The sequence below is a fragment of the Lichenostomus cassidix genome, chromosome 1 (assembly GCF_008360975.1).
Source record: "Lichenostomus cassidix isolate B80296 chromosome 1, HeHo_3.0, whole genome shotgun sequence".
NCBI classification, from domain to species: Eukaryota; Metazoa; Chordata; class Aves; order Passeriformes; family Meliphagidae; genus Lichenostomus; species Lichenostomus cassidix.
In genome coordinates this window covers 98,118,439-98,140,244 of record NC_139479.1, presented here as the reverse complement: position 1 = coordinate 98,140,244, position 21,806 = coordinate 98,118,439, and the positions used below count along the sequence as shown (strand labels likewise).

The 21,806-nt window shown below is 37.8% G+C and overlaps 1 protein-coding gene across 1 annotated transcript in view; it reads right to left on the bottom strand.

Moving 5' to 3' along the window:
- Positions 1–8,352: 8,352 nt before the first annotated feature.
- NECTIN3 (nectin cell adhesion molecule 3) overlaps positions 8,353–21,806 on the bottom strand; it is a 61,182-nt gene continuing 47,728 nt past the window's right edge. Inside the window, exons 6-9 of the mRNA XM_085073122.1 lie at positions 19,917–20,055; positions 19,192–19,273; positions 11,838–11,900; positions 8,353–11,351 (exon numbers count right to left, since the gene is read on the bottom strand). Coding sequence (XP_084929248.1) covers positions 11,175–11,351; positions 11,838–11,900; positions 19,192–19,273; positions 19,917–20,055 — 461 coding nt within the window. The 3' untranslated portion in view covers positions 8,353–11,174. The remainder of the gene's footprint in view (positions 11,352–11,837; positions 11,901–19,191; positions 19,274–19,916; positions 20,056–21,806) is intronic.

Sequence of the window (21,806 nt, the reverse complement as noted above, 5' to 3'; positions counted from 1 at the left end):
AGTTCAGTCTCCGGAGGCTATTTTGGCACCATATATAATTCTATCTGAGAAAAGCATCCCACCAGTTTTCCCTGTGTTCACTAAGATGATCATCATTATATTTTAAGCAATTCCTTAAGTACTCAGGGCATCTTTAGTCACTTGGAACTGCAAGCAACTGCAAAAGCAGTAGTGCTTTAATTGCACTCACACTCCATATGGTTCAGTTTCAAAGGCACAGGAGCAGCCTGCCAGAGCTGACAGCTCATCCTGTCGTTCAGCAGGGATGTGTGGGGTGCACAGGCCACATTCCGTGTGGCTCTCACCGGTGACACACTAACCGAAATCACCTGCCAAGCCATCAGCTTCAGAGAGACACTGCTGTGTCACAGCTCCTGTACCTGTGACAGGGCACAGCACACAGAGGAGCACATTGCAATGCACAGAGGCCCTTGCAGTAAGTACCATTTTGTGCTGCTGAAGGTGTCTCATCCTGATGTAAAAGGACTTTCTTTCCTCAGTTCACTCTTGCATCCTAAGGTGCAGTCACACAAATGACGAAAGGTGGCATTATCAACAAATAGGCAAGTAAAAGGAGATCTACTCTCTGCCTAGACTGTAACTTTTATTTACCAGCAAAGAAAAACATGGAAAATTTCAGAAAAAAAGATCTTATTTATTAGGAAATACAGCTGAATAAGTCTCTTAGACACAGCTATTAAGGGCAAAGACATAAATGACGGAGGATACTGATGAAGAACACAAACTGGACCCAGCAGAGAAATAAACCTAAAATTCACTCCTGTTGCAGGACATTCTTTTCCTGGTAATCTGATATGCAGAATTTGCAGAAGACTGCAAAATGCAACTAGATTTCACTTCACAATAAAACCATGCATCTTCAGATTTCACAAAGTCTAAAAGGAAGTCTAGGTTCTCTCAAAATTTCAATTTCATCTACATTTTTTACAAGGTTTGCAATTTGGGGAAGAAGTGTTTCAGTTTTGTCTAAGCAACTTCACTGTACATACACTGCTCTCTCAAACAGGAAAAAGCAATGCTTCAAAAGAGAAAATTCACTTGAAGTGGCACAGCAGTGTTGCATCACGAGTGTCACATCATTTTACATTCCTCTGTATCTTCCCACTGACTGCACAAATGTTAAGCTGCTCAATAGTTACACCAGGCAATCACAGACCTAATGAGGGCAGCAGCACTGACCACATACCTGGCAGTAACCACCAGCTTTCTTTTGTAACCACCTGTACAGGCCTAAGGGGAGCCACAATCACTTTGTCCTGACATTACTGTTTTAATTGAAGATGCATAAAACCTATTATAGGCAGCCCCATGTGTTCACTTAACATATGTTGCAAACCAGAAGCATTTCAATAAGAGCAAAACGATTCATAGAGGGAAACACACAAAAAGGTACCTTTGATGCTTTTTGTCTAAACAAAATACTTTAGTGTGGGCACTCACCCAAGGCAGGGGAAATCCAAGCAGCAGGAAAAGCAGCTCACCTGTATTAATGTACCAATGGCTCAGAGCTAAATACATTTTACACTTAGGTTGAACTCTATCCCTTCACCAGCTTGACTTTCTGGAATTTCAGCCTTACAGAAGAGCTGGCCCTGCTAGCCTAAGTCTGTATAAATATCCAAAACACTTCAGATTTCTGCATTTACAAAACCAGTGTGTGCTTAGCCTGGTATTAAAGTCAAGCACACATGAAAAAAATCTGAGAGACCACATTGTTCTTTTACTTTATTTATAGGAACATTCAGTATTGAAGACAGTTATTTGACAGTTTTCAAAGTATTCAAGACTATTTCTAATGAAGAGAGCCTGATTATATTTTAATTATTTCCTGTTGCTAATCAGGGTGAGATACAAGCTCTTAATACAACGGAAGCTATCTTGAGATAGGGCAAGTGCTATCCAGATGCACAGTAGTCCTCTCCCTCTCAATCACTACTCCCTTCAGCCTTATTTGTTTAGTGCTCCAGTAAACAAGTGGGACTTCAGTGGCAGTCCTTAAAATGGTCTTCTGGCACTTGGGTGGTAGCATATACCAGCATCCAGTTTGGGGATTTTTTTTTTAATGGGGGTTCCCTTCCCACCCTTCTTTTCAGTTTAATCTTCAAAACTCTCAGGTCAGCCAGTAAGTCTAAATTCAGTGTAATTCAAAACAAATACACGTGCTAAATACACAGACTTACAGAAAATACAAAAGACTCAGTAAAAAGACTTCAGATTCAAAGTCACAAAGGGAAGGGGGCAGGTTAATAAAAAGCCCTAAATAGAGGGGTCTTGTTTAGAACTTAATTATGTTAGTCAAACATGGGCAACAATGACCTGATCTTTCAATATTAACTTTCCATCTCCAAGTAAACAAAGCAACAATTAAATCTAGAGGAACAGCAAGCCTATCTTTGTAAGAGGAAGAAGTAAATAGGCTTCAGAAGAAATATGAAAAATACTTAGATTTCCTAGAGGACTCCAAAATTCCAGTTATAAAAGCCAGCAAACATTTGCTGTTGGAGTGCGCTATTATTGATACAATTAAACTTGTAAGAAATGGCAAGATGGAGTTTGTGACAGGGAACAGATGATTTCCTGAACTGCATCAATCAACATGCATCTCATCATATGCATATTGTGTGTAGAAAGCTCACAAGTATTTTCTTCTCCTTATTTCCCTGAATCTTAAAAAAAAAAACCAAACCAAAAAACCAAACAACATCAACAACAACAAATTACTGTGAGGCATCAATGGACGCTCTAAAATATATTTATTTCCATAAGCAGCCACTTGGCCAACCGGAGTTAGGACAAGTTCAATGTAATTTAAAAAACTATCCTCCCAGCTTTTTGCAAGATTTGGCATCTCAATAGCTCAGCACATAATGGTAAGTGCCCAGCTTGCCTGACTTTTGTCTAAATTATCAGTGAGCTCCCATATAAAGTGCTTAAGCATAGCCTTTAATGTGCTCATTTCAGATTCAAGCTTATTTGCATATCCCCTCAGTGGGTTTTTTCCCCACCCTCTTTATGGAATGTCTTCTCAGGAACCGGAAGACATGAATTGTATGTGAACAAATTAAGTGAGATGCCATCTGCCTATGAACATTATGCTGTGAGCTGTAATAAAACATCAACAGCAGCAAAAAAGCATGGCCACCTCTATGACTCTGTGTGGTTTCCTAAGGAAGCTCTTCCTTTTGATGTGCGTCAGGACTGTTTCAGACAGTATTTGTCAAATGGTGTTGGAATAGGTCCAAAGCAGCTCCAAACATATCAGGGCATCCATTAGCCTGCTACTACATAATCACACTGTGGTCTGCCATAATTTGTTTAAATCACCATATCAGAAATTCACCAACATTGGCTCCCTTAACTCTAGAACATTACAAATTAAAAAAAAAAAAAAATCCCAAAATACTGCTGAAAGTGTTGCAGAAGGGATGGGGTAGGGAAAGGCGCAAGGGGAGGCAGAAGGTAGTCCAGAGTCAAATTTGGAACCAGCTGTCAAGATGTCAAGAGAAGCTGAATTTCAGCAGAAGCCCTTCAGCTAAGTTGCCAGGCAGCCTCAGAGACAGGGACAGACAGTAGGAGGCAAAGCTAAAGGTACAGTGAGTACCTGCAGCTCTCAAGCACTTCCACTGTGCATTCCCTGACTTTGTCTTTAGACACAAAAAGCTCATGGCTTTTCCAAGCAAAGGCCTGCAATGTTCTGAATCATCTTCAGGTAAACTCATTTATATTCTTCCAAGAGGAAGATTTACCTGAAAGCTGAAGCCTCCATCACAAGAGAAGCCAATGCCACTACTTGCTGTGGCTACTCAGTTGTAGTTGTTTTCTACTTTCAGCTGACACTTTGTGTTCTGGGAACTTGACAACAGCTTCTTCCACCCCCCTACCTCAGCATTCTTAAAAAGAACAGATTTTCTTAGTTAATTCAAAATGACTGAATTGTTTCCCAATACAGTAACTCAAACTACTTACAGAGTAATCAATGCTTTTATATACCAGTATCCACTGGGCATTTTATTTCACATAGATACCCATAGGGTCAATTACACTTGCTGTGTAAATCATGCTCTTGAGCATGATCAGTGACACTAGAAATTCAACTATCTTTGGCTTTCTAGATGAATCTTTGGATGGACTAGGGCACAGCTACGTGGCTAATTAATCTGTGTACAGATCCCATGTTAAGCAGATGGTGAATCTTGGATGTGATTTCATGGTAGTAACACATTTGAAAGTGACAATTCTGTCTCTCTTTGTCTCCAAACTGGCTTTGGGATAACCTACTATAACCCGCAACAGTCAGCTAAGTAGCATCAACATCCAAATTAACCAGATTCTTCCTGCTAATAGGACATAGCTGAAACTCAGGAGCTTTCTAGACAGTGATTACCTTTGGTTCATTTTAAAATTGTTTCAGAAAACAGTCACTGCTTTGGCAGAGAACAATATTTTTCTGTTTGTTTGCTGATTCATAGCCCTATTATGTTATTATTGTACTGTAGTTTATTATGCTTTACTATCACCAGCTATCCTGCCTCAAGAAGGCAACAGGCAAGTGGTCTAAATATCACCTTCTTGTATAAGCAGGAACTGTTTCCTCTAAGGTACATTCCATGTTTGCCTTTTTTTCTCACTTACTCTATGTCACGTACCACCTGAAAGTAAGGTGATTTAACCATCTGCAATGCCACATCAGCTTCATTTGTCCACTATAAAGAGAATAGCTGATGTTAACAGGTTTCCCATTTTCCACTTTGAAAATTTCTTGGAGTTAAACATAGACATACTACATCCCTCAAGCTGTTATAGAACATGAAAGAGGAGAAAAAGAATTCAGCAACACTGAATCTCAACCATTTCCATATAGAGTTGAAAATTAACTAACCTGTCCCAAAAAGCCAGAGCAGAAATATAAGAGACAAACATGGAACAAAATAGAATCTGCTCTCCATCTTATAACTCCATTAGGTATTTTCTTGTTAATAAAGCCCTTACTAGGTGTATTAGTGAGAAATAATTTAGCCAAGAATATAAAAAGAATGGAAATCCTAGGGAAGAGACTGCTACCTCTCCCAGCTGGAAAAAAGAGAGATATGAGATGATCGAACAACAAAAAACCCTAAGGACGTAGAAGGAGGAAAGGTATAGGGAAGGGATAGGAGACAGACAACCTGCCAAATTAACAGAAACAAGTAGGGATTTTTAAGTTGCCTGACAACTTTTCAATCTGAAATACTTGCCCTACTAACCCTCAACGGAATTGAATGAAACACACTGTAAAAAGCTTCCTTTAAAGAACAGAGGCAAGTCCTGGTTTATACCATTGAATGGCATATACAAAGTCAGAGGACAGCAAAGGCTTTGCTGGCTGATCAAGTAAAAATCCCACAATGGGAAATTCTGGAAAACCATATTTCTGTCCACACTAATTCTAGAAAATTAGAGATAACTCAGTTTTGTTGTATGCAGTAGATACATCTGTGCCATACGACTTAAAGTGTGAAGTCCACCCAGGGAGAATTCAGGGCAGGGGGAAATGTAAAGCAGATGGCATGACCTTTTAGTCAAAGGTAGTGGAATTTCTAAGAACCAGTTTGGCAGTAAATTTTAAAACTTGAAGAACCAACACAAAACACATCCAGACAGGTGAGACTTTTTGCCTTGCCCAATATTTGCTTTTTTGCTACTAATGCATGGCCTCTAGAAGTATTTCTGGCCACAGGAAATCGATCCAGATGAAAGTAAGCAACACAATGAGATGTCACAAGCATTACTAACAAAGCACTGTACTCTGAAACAGCATGTTCCTTCCTCTGGCCACCTTAAGCCTTTTGTCCATTTGCTTAGCCTACCTGTACAAACCAATCTACATTTGATGCTATCCATCAATCGGAATTTTAAAGCTAATACAAAGACATTTTATTTGTCCATAGCCATTTCTCTCTTACCTCTCAATTAATGTGAAAGAAACCAAGAACTTTGTTAGTTGAGGGATTAAAGTCAGGCTCCTTCAGTTTTTATGCTTAATAGAAGCAGTCATATCAGTAGCTGAAGTCTGGTCTAAAAAGAGCCAGGTTAGTCAAAGATAAGACAGAAATCCAACTGCTCCATATTTTATCTACCATACTTGACAAGGAATTAAGCTTTTACCACAAATAGTGCCTGAAAGCAATCATTCCCAAATTATGATGGCAGTTCAGAAAAGTTATCTGTATCTCTGAATTCTTTTTTTTGTGACTACAAAACACTATGGTGACAAAGGAGACCACACTCAGACAGTGTCTGCCTCTCCCCTGACCAGCCAGGAGGTAATTGGCAGGGCTGAAGCCTTGTTTGTGGGCACACTGCTGCATTGCACACAACCTCCTACAGCATATAGCCATAAATCTGCAGGAAAAGCTTCATTTTCTGGAGGTTGCTATAAGCTGAATTGGGTAAACAATACTGGCCCAAAATATTTTGCTGTCAAGGAATGGAGCTGTTCAAGCACAGAATATCTGAAGTCATTCAGAGGACTATAAAATTTCTTAATAAGACAGGCAAGACGAAGTGTCAGGGAAACTGAACTTGCAGGCGCACCTTCCTAGGAACAGGATCCAATGCAGCAACACCACCAGGAGTAATAATTCAGAGATCCAAGGCAGTAATAAATAAAATTTAACATTGGGAAAAGGATAAGGGTGGGGGGAAAGACAGTGGAATCTTTTATAGCATATCTTAAACAACTTCATCTGACAAACAGTGTTAAAGAAGTTATTTCCTGTAAATCTCTGCTAGATAATTATATAGTATTTAACCTAGTACATTTCAAATTGTAATATAATAAATCTGTGGCTAAACTCAGTCAAATTGAAATGATGTTTTAATATATTTAGCATGCTCTATGCATTTTGTGTGTAGCTCTGCACAGAAATTCAAATTTAGCTCAGTTGATGAGGAAGCTGGAGTCTACTTGATTCCCAACTTGGTCTCAAAATAGTGAGGTAAATTCCAACGTACAGTCTTGATTATTAGTCCCACAAAGGGTAGAAGAGTCACACTTTGACTTGCAGGCTTTTAAACAAAATTTATTTTCTAGTGACAACTGATGGATCTAGATTTAGATATAGCATAAAATCAACTCAGGTATAGAAAAAATTTCACTGAGGAGTTGTCAGCGCAGATTAAAATGCCTAACACATCCTACTTGGGTTTCTCACACTGTTTGAATAATCATTACTAAGATTCACAATGTATTTTTTGTGCATTTTCATTCAGTATAATTTAGCTAAAGATATAAAGCCATTCACCCAGAACAGTGCCATACCTTTCAATAAATGCAGAAATATCACATCTTTATGTCAGAAAGCCAAACCCAGCTTCCCAATACTCTCGACATGCACCATACATGGACAAAAAACCCCAGGCCACCTCCCACAGGACAATCAAGCAGCTAACTACCACAGACAATTTTTTTTTTAAACTGGAGCTTTAGCTGTCCTCTTCAGCAACCTCTGAAGTGACCCAAGTTGGCAAAACAATTTTGTCTGTTCTGCAACTACTTGTTATCCAGTACTTGCTCAGCCTTCCCACAATACAGTGGTTCAGACAGAACAGTTTCAAGTCTGTGGCATTAAAAACTTACTGTAATGCATTTTAATAACTTACCTATGTAACAACATAGCACCTGAACTTGCATCACTCAGAGAAGGAAAGAGCAGTAACATTGCCAGCCAGAAAGAAGACAAAGTTAACAACTCTGAAGGTGAAAACCTACACTCCACTCTTCATGAATTATCACATTTTTTACTGGGCTTTCCTTTAGCTGGAGACACAATGCATGAGGTCATTTTGTGACTGAACAGTGGTAGTCCTTTAATAATGATTTGTTAAGTGTTTCCTTTCTTTTAGTAGTACAATTTCTTTGTTTTCATTTGTATAGTATCCACAAACATACTCCAAACATTAAATCTTATACTTTTTTATAATTAGACTACCTTGGAGAATTTAGAGATACATGGGCAGAGGACGATCTACATTTATCAATGCTAGAGATATGAATTACTAATCTTGCCCTCCTTTCCCACCTCCCTCACCAGTGATTCTGGGTGTTCAGTTCACCTAAGTGCTGGTTTTTCACACAGTGCTATATGCTTCCTGTTATGTAAGATGAATGTTGAAAGGATTTCAGCATGAAACAATATTCCAAACTGGTACATACAATATTCCAAAATGGTACTGTTAGGAAAAAAAACACATGTTGTGCATATATAAACACAGAGGAAACACAGCACCAAAAAAGTGGATGCATTTTTCCATACCTGAAGCAATCTTAATTCTAAACAACAGAAGAAAATCTTATATTTTTAATGTTTTTATTCCAATCAAAATACAAATACAAGCATTTGAAAATGTACAAAAATAAAAAGGACATTTTCTACACCTCAGAAAAGCAGATCACACTTAATTCTATATGTACAATCCTTCCTGTGAGAAATCCTAATCAACAGACATTTTTCTGTTCTCTTCTGAGCATTCTATGCCAAATCCCCTCGCTCAAAATCCAGCCACACTTAAAAGTAAAAGCAACATTTCAAAAACCTAATACACTAAATGTTCCTGAACAGATTACAAAGAAGCCATTTCTTACAGGTAATAAACCTGTAGCTGATAATGTATTTCCCTAATGACTTTAGGGCAAACTACATCCTGATGGGTAGTTTGCAAATCAAGCTTTCTGTAGTTGGTTGGTACATAACTTGGACAACACAGTTGGATTACATTTTTTTCTTTTTTAAGCTATTTTTACAAATTAAAAAAACCATTATAGCTTTGTTGATAGCATTCTTCCTTTCTCCCTCCTTCCCCCAAAGTTATAGTTCTCCAAAGAAAAGTGTATCTGCAAATAAGAAAAAAAAAGGAGTAGAAGAGGTCTGAACCCAAAATAATTGTTTTTTTATCATCTGCCAACATAAAAGGGACTGAAATGATCACCTGCTCAATACCACAATTTACTAATGAATGCAGAGGAAGCATTGTCACAGCAACAGTTTTGAACCACTCTATAATGTCTATTCAAACATTTTTGGTATCAAGTTTTGCCCAGTAATATCGATCAAATTATCTTAAGCAGTATAGTTCACCTCAATGTTCTGTCATTCATTTGGCCACGACACTGTTTTCTTTCAATGTTATGACAGCTGACATTTTTTGGAGCTGCAGTAACATAAGGAGAGGCGAGGCCATACTCATGCAAAGAGGTAGCTACTTAAACTAACATTATGGAAAAACATTTTTGGGGGACACAAGCCCTTCTTTAGGTCTCAAATACAGCAGGAAACTTAAAAATTGAAAACAGTTGCTCAACTTACATGAATGTGCCCAGCTCCTAAGAGAAAAGCAAGGTGACAGTGCTTCAAAGATAGCTCCCAAGAAACAGGTTCTCTCCAATCTTTTTCTTTGCCATTCCTTCAGTTGTGAACTTCAACCACATCATTTAACTGAAAGCTGCTTAGCAAGAGAACAGCTAATATGCACTTCTACAGTGTTCAGAACACAGGCACTCAAGCCATAACCTTCTAGGTATTACCTGTAACAAGCTAGAAGCATTTCATTTATCTGGCCCTATTGTACACAAGGATCTCATTAACTTGTACTGCGATAGAGATTAATGCAGGTTGAATACAGGTTTAACAATGGCCTCCTGCCTGCAGCACACTTACCTATGCTAGCTTTCAATTCTGATGCTTCTGCAGCTTGACTCTTGCCTCTAAAAAATCCAAACATCTGCAGAGGAACACACTAATATGCCAGAAGTAATGTTCAGTTCTGTACAACAGCTAGTTCAGCATGACACAGTCATTCTTCTCAATATTTTGTCTCCAGGTCATCCAACTGAAAATCATCATTCTGTACTTACGTGCATACTTAGAGAATACATGAGCCTATTAAGATTCTCCTGTAAATTTTAGACACAACTCATTTTTCTATTGTCTTCAAATATTTTAAGATTGCCCTGTGAGCTCATTTCAGCACTAACACATTATATATATATTTTACTTGCTAAATATTTACTTTTTAGTCCACAGGAAAACTTATTGTTCTAGAAAGATCCTGAGCACATTTTTTAACCATTACCACACACTCACAAAAATTAATGTGGGATACTGTTAGCACTGGTAACATCAGGACATTCTCCAGTTACTTCATAACTACTGGTTAAGATTAAAGGACAGTGCTGGAAAGCATTTGAAGTTGACTGAAGCTCTTCTTTTCTTTTTAAGACATAAGAACACATCACAGGCAGTTTTGTTGCAAGCCCAGAAAAAACCAAGGAATGTATTTCTTACTGAGGCAAACAAACTCTGCAGCATTTAAAACAGGAGTCATACTTGGGAAAACAGCTAAATAGCAATTTAAGGGTAAGATGTAGCTTCACAAAAGACACTCACAGAAAGTTCTGCCTAGTTATCTACCTCCTTCAATTAAGCCTCATATAGAATTAACTGTAAAACCAAACCCAGCAACAGGCAGAATCAACAGACAATAAAAAACTTTTGATCTAAAGCAATTGCTTCACTCTTAACAAGGTGGGAAGACACTCAGCATACTTTATGGATTAGACAGTCAGTATTTGAGAGGTAGTCTAGTTGCTCATTTGACTGAGAGAGGTAGAGGTAGTTGAGAAATCGATAGCTAAGGCCAGTCAAAGTCATAATTATCCCAAGTTTTCTAAGATGGAAAATGCCTCAGCCTGAGACTGCTAACGTCACAAGGGATTCAGCTGTCTTGCTCATAATTATTCACTTTTACAAAGGTAAGGTATTGTAAAACATCCAGAGAGAATGATCCCAGAGACAGTCAGTGAAAAACCTTAACTACATTTTGGCATGTGCCAACCAATTAATATCGGTTATACATCTTATGACTGTGAAGGTTAATTAAACTCAGTGGCTCTCCTCTTTTGGCAGGTTGATATAACTACAGAAACACATACACACCAAAGACTAGAGGCAAGTTAAGTCTAAAATTCCATATGGTTTACCTATATAAAATTCGCCATACAATTTCTTCCCACAGGAAAAAAATCCTACTTATTTTAGACATGAAAGCCAACAAGACATGAGGGTCATACAATCAACAGGTAATAAAACCCCTGTTAAAGAAATCTGGGTACAGAATCATACATAATGCTCCCTTGGATTGATGTAGACTCTTCCAGGTCCCGAGTTCTGTGGGTATCGGTTGCTCCAATTTTTGTAGTAGTTTTGCTGATAAACAGGATACATAGGCTGAAGACCTTCTTGTTCCTGTGGCTCTTCAGCCTCACAAGTAAACTGCCTTCCATTCACAGCTTTCTAAACACACACAAGAAGTAATGAGTTTCATAGTTCATGTATAGATCCTGCAATTCCTATTCTCAGTACAGCTTTAAGCAACATCAAAGATGCATGATCTCCAAAATAATCCTATGAATAAAGAAGAAACTTAAAAATTCTCCTCGCTGACATGCTCAGTTAGTTTGTTTCAAAGGAAATTAGACATTAAAGCTCAATAAATCTAAAGAGCAAGCCACCAACTATCAAAATGTCTATCAGCATTCCTCTGCTTTATGTTACCAAAAAATGAAAGCTGCAGTGTTCAAATATTTAAATTAGTCAGCAAAACTATGATAGGATATTAAAATGGTACTGCCATTTTTCACTTAACCCACACATCCAACAGTTATTGACCAGGATGGACAAATACTTTTTTGTCCATGAAAAATAACATTATAAGCTTATTTTAAGGAATAAGATGAAATCAAAGCTTCAAGCAGGAATTAAAGCCATCTTATTATTTACCATGTGCTGCAAGTTTCCAGCATCTTTCTCTCTGTACTGGCTCTGCAAAGCAATATGTTCTTTCTGAAAGAAGAAAAGTTTAGGGAAAAAAGTCAAGATTCAACACTTCAGAACAGGTTTGGTTAATACAAAAAACACTAGTCATCCCAAAATACACTCTGCCTTGGGAAGTGTCTTAACTGACTATCATTTAGAATCTTTCTTACAAACCAATGGCTGATAGAAAAGAGATAAGGATCAGTCAGGGTCACCTGTCCCAGCTGTGTTCCCTCTCCCAATATCTTGTCTCCCTCCAATCTCCAGTGCACACCCCAAGCCCATCTGCTGGCAGGGCAGTACAAGAAGCAGAACAGGTCCTGATGCTGTACAAGCCCTGCTCAGCAATAAAAAACATCCCTGAATTCTCAACACTGTTTTCAGCACAAATCCCAAACATGGCCCCATACCAGCTTCCATGAAGAAAACTAGTTCCACCCCACCAAACTGCCCACTGTAGGAGTTGAGGTTCAAGACCATCTAAGGAACCTGGAGGAGAACAAGTTCACAGGATCTGAAGAGATACATTTGCAGGTTCTGAAGACAGTTTCACAGAAAGTGACTAAACCACTATCCATCCTATTTTAGAAGTAATGGCAGGCCAGTGAAGTTATCACTGGCTGGGAAAGGCGAAGTAAGACACCCACTTCAAAAGTGGAATTAAAGATGACCTGGGGAACTACAGGTCAGACACACTTTAGTGCCCAGCAATATGAAGGAGCAGATTCTCCTGGAAATTATGATAAGGCATATGGAAAATAAGGAGGCGGTTGGTGACAGTCAACATGTTTTCACTAAGGGCAAATTGAGCCTGAAAAATTCAGTAGCTATCTATGGAGCCAATTATAGTGCTGGTGGATGAAGAGCAACTGATATCACCTACACGGACTTGATCAAAGTATTTGACATTGTCTCACGTGACATCCTTGTCTCTAAACTGAGGAGACATGAATTTGATGGGTGGACCACTCAGTGGATAAAAAATTGACAGGATGGTCACATTCAAAGACATGGCTTATCAACGGCTCAATGCCCAAGTGAGGACCAGTGATGAGTGCCATTCCTTGGGGTTGGTATCAGGATAGCGCTGTTTAACATCTTTGTTGGCAACATGGACAGTGGGATCAAGGCACCCCCAGTGAGTCTGCCAATGACATCAAGCTGTGTGGTTTAGTGAGGGCAAGGGATGCCCTCCAGAGGGACCCTGGTGGGCTTGAGAGGTTGATTTGTGTGAACCTCATGAAGTTCAACAATGACAAGTGCAAGGTCCTGCTCCTGAGTCAGGGCAATCACAAACTCAGGCTGGGCAGAGAATGGCTTGAGAGTAGCCCTGAGGAGAAGGACTTGGGGATCTTGGTGGATGAGAAATTCATGTGGAAGTGTTGAAATCTCCCTTCTTTCAAATTTATTTTTTTTTCACCATTATGAGAGAACAACTTCATTTGTGAAATGGGCTATTTCCAAACATCCAGTTAATCACCAACTGCCTGAGTTAATGTCCAATCGAAATCACATCAAGCAATGCCATTTGAGAATTTTGATTTAGGGTACAGTTTGTACTATGCTATCACCACTCCAAATTAAGTTCTTCCTTTATGCCACACTTAGTATAGGAACACAATAAACTAAAGCAACAGCTTTGCACAATTGCATTTTTTTTTTGTTTTGCAACTCCTTCTTTTCCCAACAGTCTCACAGTGGTAGCAACAACACAAAGAAGCTAAATTGCTGGTCTTTGGAAGATGTCCCCCCACAAGTATTCATACAGATAGGTAATATCTGCAGTGGTCCATACATTTGTTTTCTTACCTTCAAAAATTATTTTGAAGAAAACACAGTCTCAGTAATGTTTCATTCTTCCTTACTTTCTCCTCCTTCCCCTTAACTTTTTACTTTTCTACACTGTTTAGTTCAAGTTTTGAAGCAATTTTGAGTTAAGTTTTAATATGGCCCCCAAATGCATTGTAAAATTACTTGAAAAATAATCTGTTATTTTCTACCTTCTCCACTCCTCCAACAGTTATTTTTCACCCTCTTCACAGGTCTATTTTTCTAACTTTAGTTTGTCAAACTTTTTGTCTTGTAATTCCGTTTCAATGTCTCCTCCTGCCCTTGAAGTCACACTGCTTTCTCAAGTCCTAACATGCAATCTGCATTTCTGAGAATATGTGATTTACCACTTAGCAGGCAGCATTGCTCTTTCATACCTGAGCTAAGAGCATGAGTTCACCACACAGGATGGCAAAACCCACATGGGGAACAAGAACAATCCCATTTCCACCAAAAGCTAATGTTCTTTAAAATTTTTAAAAAACTATATATATATATATATATATATATCTATATCTATATATATCTATATATATATATATATACCTGCTTGCTTGAGAAATTCTCCCAACATGTCATGTTCTGGACATGATTTAGAGACACACTGGAAATGAGAAGAGCCCATTCCAGTAGCTTAATTTATTTAATTGAAACTAGAAATCAAAGGAAATCATCTCACATGGCATGAAAGACAGTATCTTTGCTAGATAATGAAGTTATACATTTTACAGCCACGGAACAAGTGGCAGAAGCAAAATTATTGGATTCTGTTGAACAAAACTTGTGCTGAACTACATTGTTCCTATGCAGGAAGATACAGTCTATCTGGGGTTTTGTGCTTGGATACTTCAGAGAAGTTAGAACTGTCTTACCTTTACATTTTGCAGAGTTTCATGAAACCTCTGTTTGAGAATGCTCCTTCTCAAACAGTTCTTCAAAAGTCTAAAACCAATTATCTCACCAAAAACTTCATCTTACATTTTCTAATCCTTTCCAATTTAGAAATTCCATTACAAAGGCATCCACTAGCAGAAGAGCTTGTGCCTCATTTTAACCCCTATACAGTTATATTTTTTTTCTATTGCAAGATCTTTTATCAATATAGATGATTTTATCCATGCACACTTTGTGTGCCCTTCCATTCAATCTTTTTTGCCTAAACAGTTCTTTGGTCTAAGGCAAATGATAACAATAATGCTTCCTTTTTCATCAAGGAAGAGATATTCTTACCTGTATGAAGAGCATTGTGAAAAGAACTAGAAGTGTGCAAGAGAGCCATAATCTATAAATGAATCAATATTATACTAGGTTTAAGGATTCGGTGGCTGATCTTTTCAAATTTGATTCAGAAATATCATCATTTGGTAAATGGTAGTTTAGGGTTTTAATGATGCTAAGACAACTTCACCCTTTTCTTTCCTGTTTTGATCAGTAATACAAATATTACTGTTGAAGAGCTTTGCTTGGCTAAATGAGTGAGGCATTGTACCGTGCTGCAAGTCCAAAGTCAGTCTTCTCATGGTTAGACCGGTAGGTCTAGTGGTAGGACCAGTAGGTCTACTGGCTGCATTTCCCTTATTCACTCTTATTCCTATTGCTACAGAAGAGCCCTCTTAAATTCTGAATCCTTCAACAACTCTGAACGTCGAACTGCATTGTGCAAAACATTGTGTTCTTTCTTTCCTTCAGAAGTACCTGTCAAAGTAATAGTAACTTCAGTTCTTTCACATTGTTAAAGACTACCCATCTCAAGCATGTTTAGAGTAAAGAGGTTTTTGCTTCTTGGTAATACATTATTTGAAACAGCAAAGCTAACTCTAATGATTCCAAGGACTGCCTGAATTAGGGCAGCCTCTTTCACTCCATTTTTAAATATTATGCAATACAAAAAATCCTCTCTAAGCCACTGGAATTCTTCTATTGCTCAACTTCTTCCTGATTCACTAAAAAAATCAGTTGCCAAGCACAGATTCCTCTCTCATCAAGGATGTAACCTCCAGGCTGCTCACTGCTCTTTCACATTACATGCAATAAATAGCTCTGACTAACAGAAGCATATTTCCATGACAATGATTATGAAAAGAACACCCAGACAAAAGCAACAGTGCTGTTGATAAAAGAGTTAACAAAGATGAACCTACAGTCTTCATAGGAAATAAAACTATAATGTAATCTTTTCCCATAGTATTCCTATGTTTTGGACTTTTGCCTCACTCTTTTAGGGCCACATTTTTTCTCAGTTCTGAAGTGATTCACATGAATACATGAATTGGTATCTGCAAATACCAGCACAAAGACATTAGAGTAGGCAGCTACATTGTACTTGTACATACTGGTAGTTCATTATTAACTACCAGTACATGTATGTATGTAGATGAGAACATGTATTTTAAGTAAACTTAAAGCTTGCAAGTCTCAAGAAGTACCCATGAAAGACACTGGCTATCCTGTTTTATCAGAGGTCTACAGCATTCCCCTTCATTTTAATACCATGACCCGCTGACTCAGATATACATAAAATTAGTTAAACACCAATTGCTGGGATACAAACAGGAGAATTTCAGCATCATCAGTTGAATCTCAAATACTTTACAAGATCCAAGAAAAGCTACTGTCCATGATCTGAACAATAACAGTAAAAGATGACTGAAAACCATGCACTTTATATATAACAATTTGCCAGGATCAGCCTAAATTGAATCAATCCACTTTCAATTCTGTTATTGTGAGTATGCAGAAAACACCACTTAAGTTCACTCTTCTTTACTTTGCACCTTTGTGCAGCCTATCATTTCCACTTGGACTGAAGTGATCATCTATTGTGGTTGACAAAGCAGTGCCACTTCCCCTACAGTTGATTTCAGCGTATCCAGAAGTTTACATCTGAACTACCCAGTGGGAGGCTCATCTACTTCTTATTCATGGCAGGCAAGGGTGCATTTGGAACATCAGGTAGTACAGACATTTAGTCACACAGGACCAGACATCCTGACAGGCTGCTAACTTGTTTCTTTTGCCTCTTTACAGCTATCCAAATGTTGGCTTGTTACACCAAAACAATTTGACCAATCACTTCTTGGCCAAAGCCAGTATTTTGACATTTATTTCTGTTAGATAAAATGAAGCTCTTGCCACAAGCATAACAGAGCACATACTGATTAGAGGCAGTATCAGCCAGGAAGACAGCCTCCAGCTCCAGTTCTTTTCAGTTCTGGAGCTCCACAGAGAAATCAAGACAGGTACGCTAACAGTGTTATGCCAACATCCATTTCTTAAATGAGGCCTACTTAACACCTAACCTGAAGAGCTAGATCTTTCCTCCCAAAACAACTTAAAACTCTGTTTATCCAACTTGAGGAGAACAAATATTCAATTCAGTCTCTTTATGTTTTCTATTTACAAAATACATTTTCATAAACATTTAATTAAACACTCCAAGACTCTAGTCAGCTTCAGCCTAAGTTCTTAAGTATACATTAACAAGAGCCACAGTAAGCACAACCAAGAAAGAATTAAAAAACAGGGAAGTTCTGAAGAGGAAAGCAATAAGGTACACATTCTCTTATGTCTACCTCCTTTCTGAGTATCTAAGTAATGGACAAATAATTGCATTTCCTAGTGTTGCCATTTTGCCATCCAGCAGCACTACAGATGTACAAGTAACACTATAGTCCATATATTTTGATTCTATAAGCAAGACAATATTTTTCAAATACTTAAAGCAGGAAAATTATCAGAACAATGATTCATCAAAAATTGCATTTGTTGAGTACTGCAGTGACAGAAGAAATAGCTACTACATCGTTAGCATAAGATGCCCACCCTGGGCACAGAAAAGCACTCAGTCTTTTGTGTCATCTTAGGTGCTCTACCACCTTTAAGGTAAGAAGACAGAAACCTATTATTCGTTATGCCAACAAAATGTTTTCTACCTTCACAACTTTATAATCATCAGGCTGCTACTAAAAGCAGCAATGGATCTCAGAATAGTTTCTTGCTTCACTCAGCAACAATATACACAAGTATTACTCACTGTAACATTTACAACACAATGAAAGCTTTTATCGGCAACTGATATTTGGTTAGCGTTAGTAACCATCAATCACAAAGACAGTCTACAAGAATATTTTCAACAGTACTAAGAACTCCATCCAAATCCTTCTTGAGGTTAGGTGAAGAATTTTTCCCCCCTCTATGAGGACTTTTACAGGTCCTTAAAACTGCAAAGATGCACCACAGTATTGGAAAAATGGTATTTCTTATGAACAAATGATTGTCTGAATTACCTCAGTCTTATAATTCAGCACATTAGTGGTTAGAATCACATTATTTATTGAGTATGGAACAAAAATCCCATTAAAAACAATTACAACCTAATTCTTACAAATACTGATAGGTGATGGAAATTTTCTCCAGTGTAAGCAGAAGTCTAAAAAAAATCAGACTGACTAATTTAATATAAACAAATACACACACGAAAGACACTTTAGGGGCCATGGCCAGGATCTATAGTTTTCATTAACTGACTGGTTTATTATACAAAGTGTAATAATCAAAGATATTAGTTAAAGCCATCTCCCATGAACAGATCTCCCCTATAATACCTATTGCAAGAGAAGCCTGAACTCACCTGGATTTTCCCAAGCAGTCCAATCCAGCTCAAAACCATGCTGTAAGGAAGAACACAGTCCTATCCTTCCTTGCTCCCCACTCACTCAAACTCTCTCATTTGCTAGAATCAGCTTTCCAGTGTATGATGTCTACAAGCCTGTTTGATCAGACTAAACCCACACAAACTAAATGATGGTAAAAATCTTTTTTGCCTATTGCTGTCTTGCTTGGACAGCATTACTTTAGATGACATGAAGCTACCCCTGAAAGCATACTAAAAATTCAAGTAGTTGTCACAAAATTACTTTTGTTGCTAATGAATGCAAGAAAAAAAAGATAAAATTAGAAGTTACATAATTGCAAGTGCTTAAAAGTGATTTAGTGATCTTCAGCGGGAATCAAGCCCATACTCTGCTAAATTAGGCATGTCAGAACCCAAATTCCATTATACTCCACCCCTCAAACCTTAATAGCTCAAAAGAATGGCAGCTGTTACTAGCAAGGGAGCTCATGATGAAGTCACTTTTTAAGTTCACCAAGCATAATTTTTCCCCCCTTATGAAAACTACTTTAAAAAGCTATGTATATTCTCTCACCACAGAATTTCAACTATAGTTTTTTTTAATTCAAAAGGAACTGTATCTGTCAAACACTATTCGGAATACAAAATTATCTGTCTACTAGTTTCCTGACTTTTAAGGATGACTTTAACATCACAGATAAAAGATTCGGATAACAAATATGTAGTGAAACAGCTTGGTTGCGAAGCAATTGAAAGGCTCCATATATTAACAGGAAAGTAAAATCAGACTAAATAATAAAGCAAAGTTAACACTTTCCTTAGGTCAATTTAAGATGCATATAATCACCCACTCACCTGAAGCATAGCTTCTTTCTGTGGTACTGAGAATGTTCTCTCCTCAAATGAGGCTGGTTTGTGAGTGGGTGGAAGATCAATCCTGTAGTTAAGAAAGAATGAAATATGACATGTCATGTTTGTGAGGTATAATTGAATGGTCAGATATTAAGTGCCAAATCACCCAACACTCAGTACTCAGGGACAAATGCCTTTCAGTCAGCAATGACACACATGACATATTGTAATGGAACATGTCCACCACTGGCAATAATTCAGCCACACACTTTGTGTAGAAAAGCACCACCTATGATTGTTATTTATTCTATACTGTGTTAAGTCTGTGTGTCAGACTGAGCTTCCCCCCCATACACTCCAGCTAAGGAGGATTAGGGCCTACTAGTATCTATCACAGATTTTAAGTTATGAGATAAAGCACGGACAACATTTTTAACTATAGCCTTTCTTTAAAAAGCCTTTGAGAAGAGCTTACTATCAATTCTTACATGCAAGACTTTTTCTGTTGTAACTTACTCAGTGAAAGCAAATGGTTATAAAAGAATTTAAATGTTTAAGACTACACATATAAACACTACTCTGTCTACTCTGAAAATAGAGCCCTGAAATTACGAAAGCTGCATAGCTGCTAAATTAAGTCAGACACTTAAATCTCCATATAGAACAAATGCTTTCGGCATATTGCTTCAATTGAATAAAGAAAAAAAAGAACTCCAACACATACTCACACTTTGTCAAGATAGGCTGGCCTTTTCTTTCTTGGGGTCAGCAGCACTGTCACAAAGATGGTAATGATAAAAAGAGCAAGGACTGCTCCAATCACAGCCCCTGCTACAGCAACAGAAGATGTCTGCTTAAAGGGCATATCTGCAATGTGATAGCATAGATTACAACTTTAAGAAGTTCATATACTTTCAATACTCAGATAAGGTACTTCAGTGCTGTTCTGAGAAATGCTTCTTCCTTCCACCACCAAACAGAAAGCCTTGTCCTGCACTAGCACTTCTGCAGTATTGCCTCAACTTACCCAACTAAAAAACTAGGGGAATTGAGAGTTCATGAAAACAAAACCTGATTTCAAAAATTTCGTAGACTACTTTTATTAAGTACTAGCTGTGTGCTTTCATTGTCAATTTCAAGGTAAGATGACATTACAAAACACAGTTTGCACTTACATGAGCTAATAAGGTGTTAATGCAAAAGCCTGGACTAAGGTTTATTGACAATCTTTCTTTAAAGACACTTAAGTCTGCAGAAAGCAAAAAGGAAAACTTCAAACCAGGGCAAAAAAGGATATACTACTAGGAGCAATGAACACGCAAATGAATGCTAAATACTTGGGTTGTGCTTATCAAAGCAACCCCTAAGACCACCTGTCATATTTAGGACTTCACACTTCAAGCTGCAAGAAAATAATTTTCATAAATAAATTTTAATAAGAGGAGAGAAAAAATTGTGGGTTTTTTCTGTTTAAAGCATTTTTCTTTTGACCTTAGCATTGTCAAATCCAATGCTAAACAACTCTCATACTGAACTAACATACTTGTCAGTCTTTAAAGGCCACTCCTTTCACTATGCTTAGAAATAAATATTTTTAAGTCTCAAAGCTGAAAAACCTACTAACATATAACAATTTAAAATCATCAGTGCTTCAGACTTGCACCAACGGGCTCAACAAAAAGTTTCACAATTGGAATAATTCATGTCAGCTATGCTAAACACCCACCTATAAAATTTAGGCAGCAAACATTAAATAATGCTTTGATTTAGATTGATTACTGAATTAGAAAGTTTAACAGCAAAGAAGTTAAAAATTAACACAGTTCTATACCTGCAACATATTTCTAAAGCAGTCTACTTCAGCTATTATCCAAATACAACACAACGATTCTCAATTTAATCTCTCACCTAAGGAAATCTGAGTGTCTCTTTGGCTGTCTGTTCTACTCACAGATAAAACCCCTGAAACTATGCAATGCTTTATCAGTTCCTCAGAATTCTAATGTTGTTCTGCGTGTATGCTGGAAAGCTGAGCAAAATCTCTCAATGAAAAAAAAAACCCAAAATACAATACCTGACTTGCACTCTAATATAGGGATTCCTGTCCCCTCGCTGCTTATGAGAGATCTAACAGAAATATTCTCATGGGATCACACTCACAAAGATATGCTTAAGTAACTTGAAAAAAAACTGAAATAAGTTTTTTTTGGTGACTTCCTTAATGTTAAGGAATAAAGTCATAGAGTAACAACTTGCAGAAGCTACTTCCCTCCTCAAGATGAATGCAATGTGCCACCTTCAGTTTACATAATAGCCTTCCTGGCATAAGCTCCACGTATCTGTTGGATGCCAGCCTGGACACTACAAAGTGTCCTGGCTTCCGCTGGGATAAAGTCAGTTTCTTCTCAGGAGCTGGTACAGTGCTATTTTGGATTGAGGATAAGAATAATGCTGATAACCCAACACAATGTTTGGTATTTTGTTAAGTAACGTTTACCCTAAGTCAAGGATTTTTGTGTGTGTGTGTGTGTCTCACACTCTGCCAGTGAAGAGCTTCACAAGAGGAAACTGGGAGGGAGCATAGTTGGGACAGGTGACCTGAACTGGACAAAGGGATA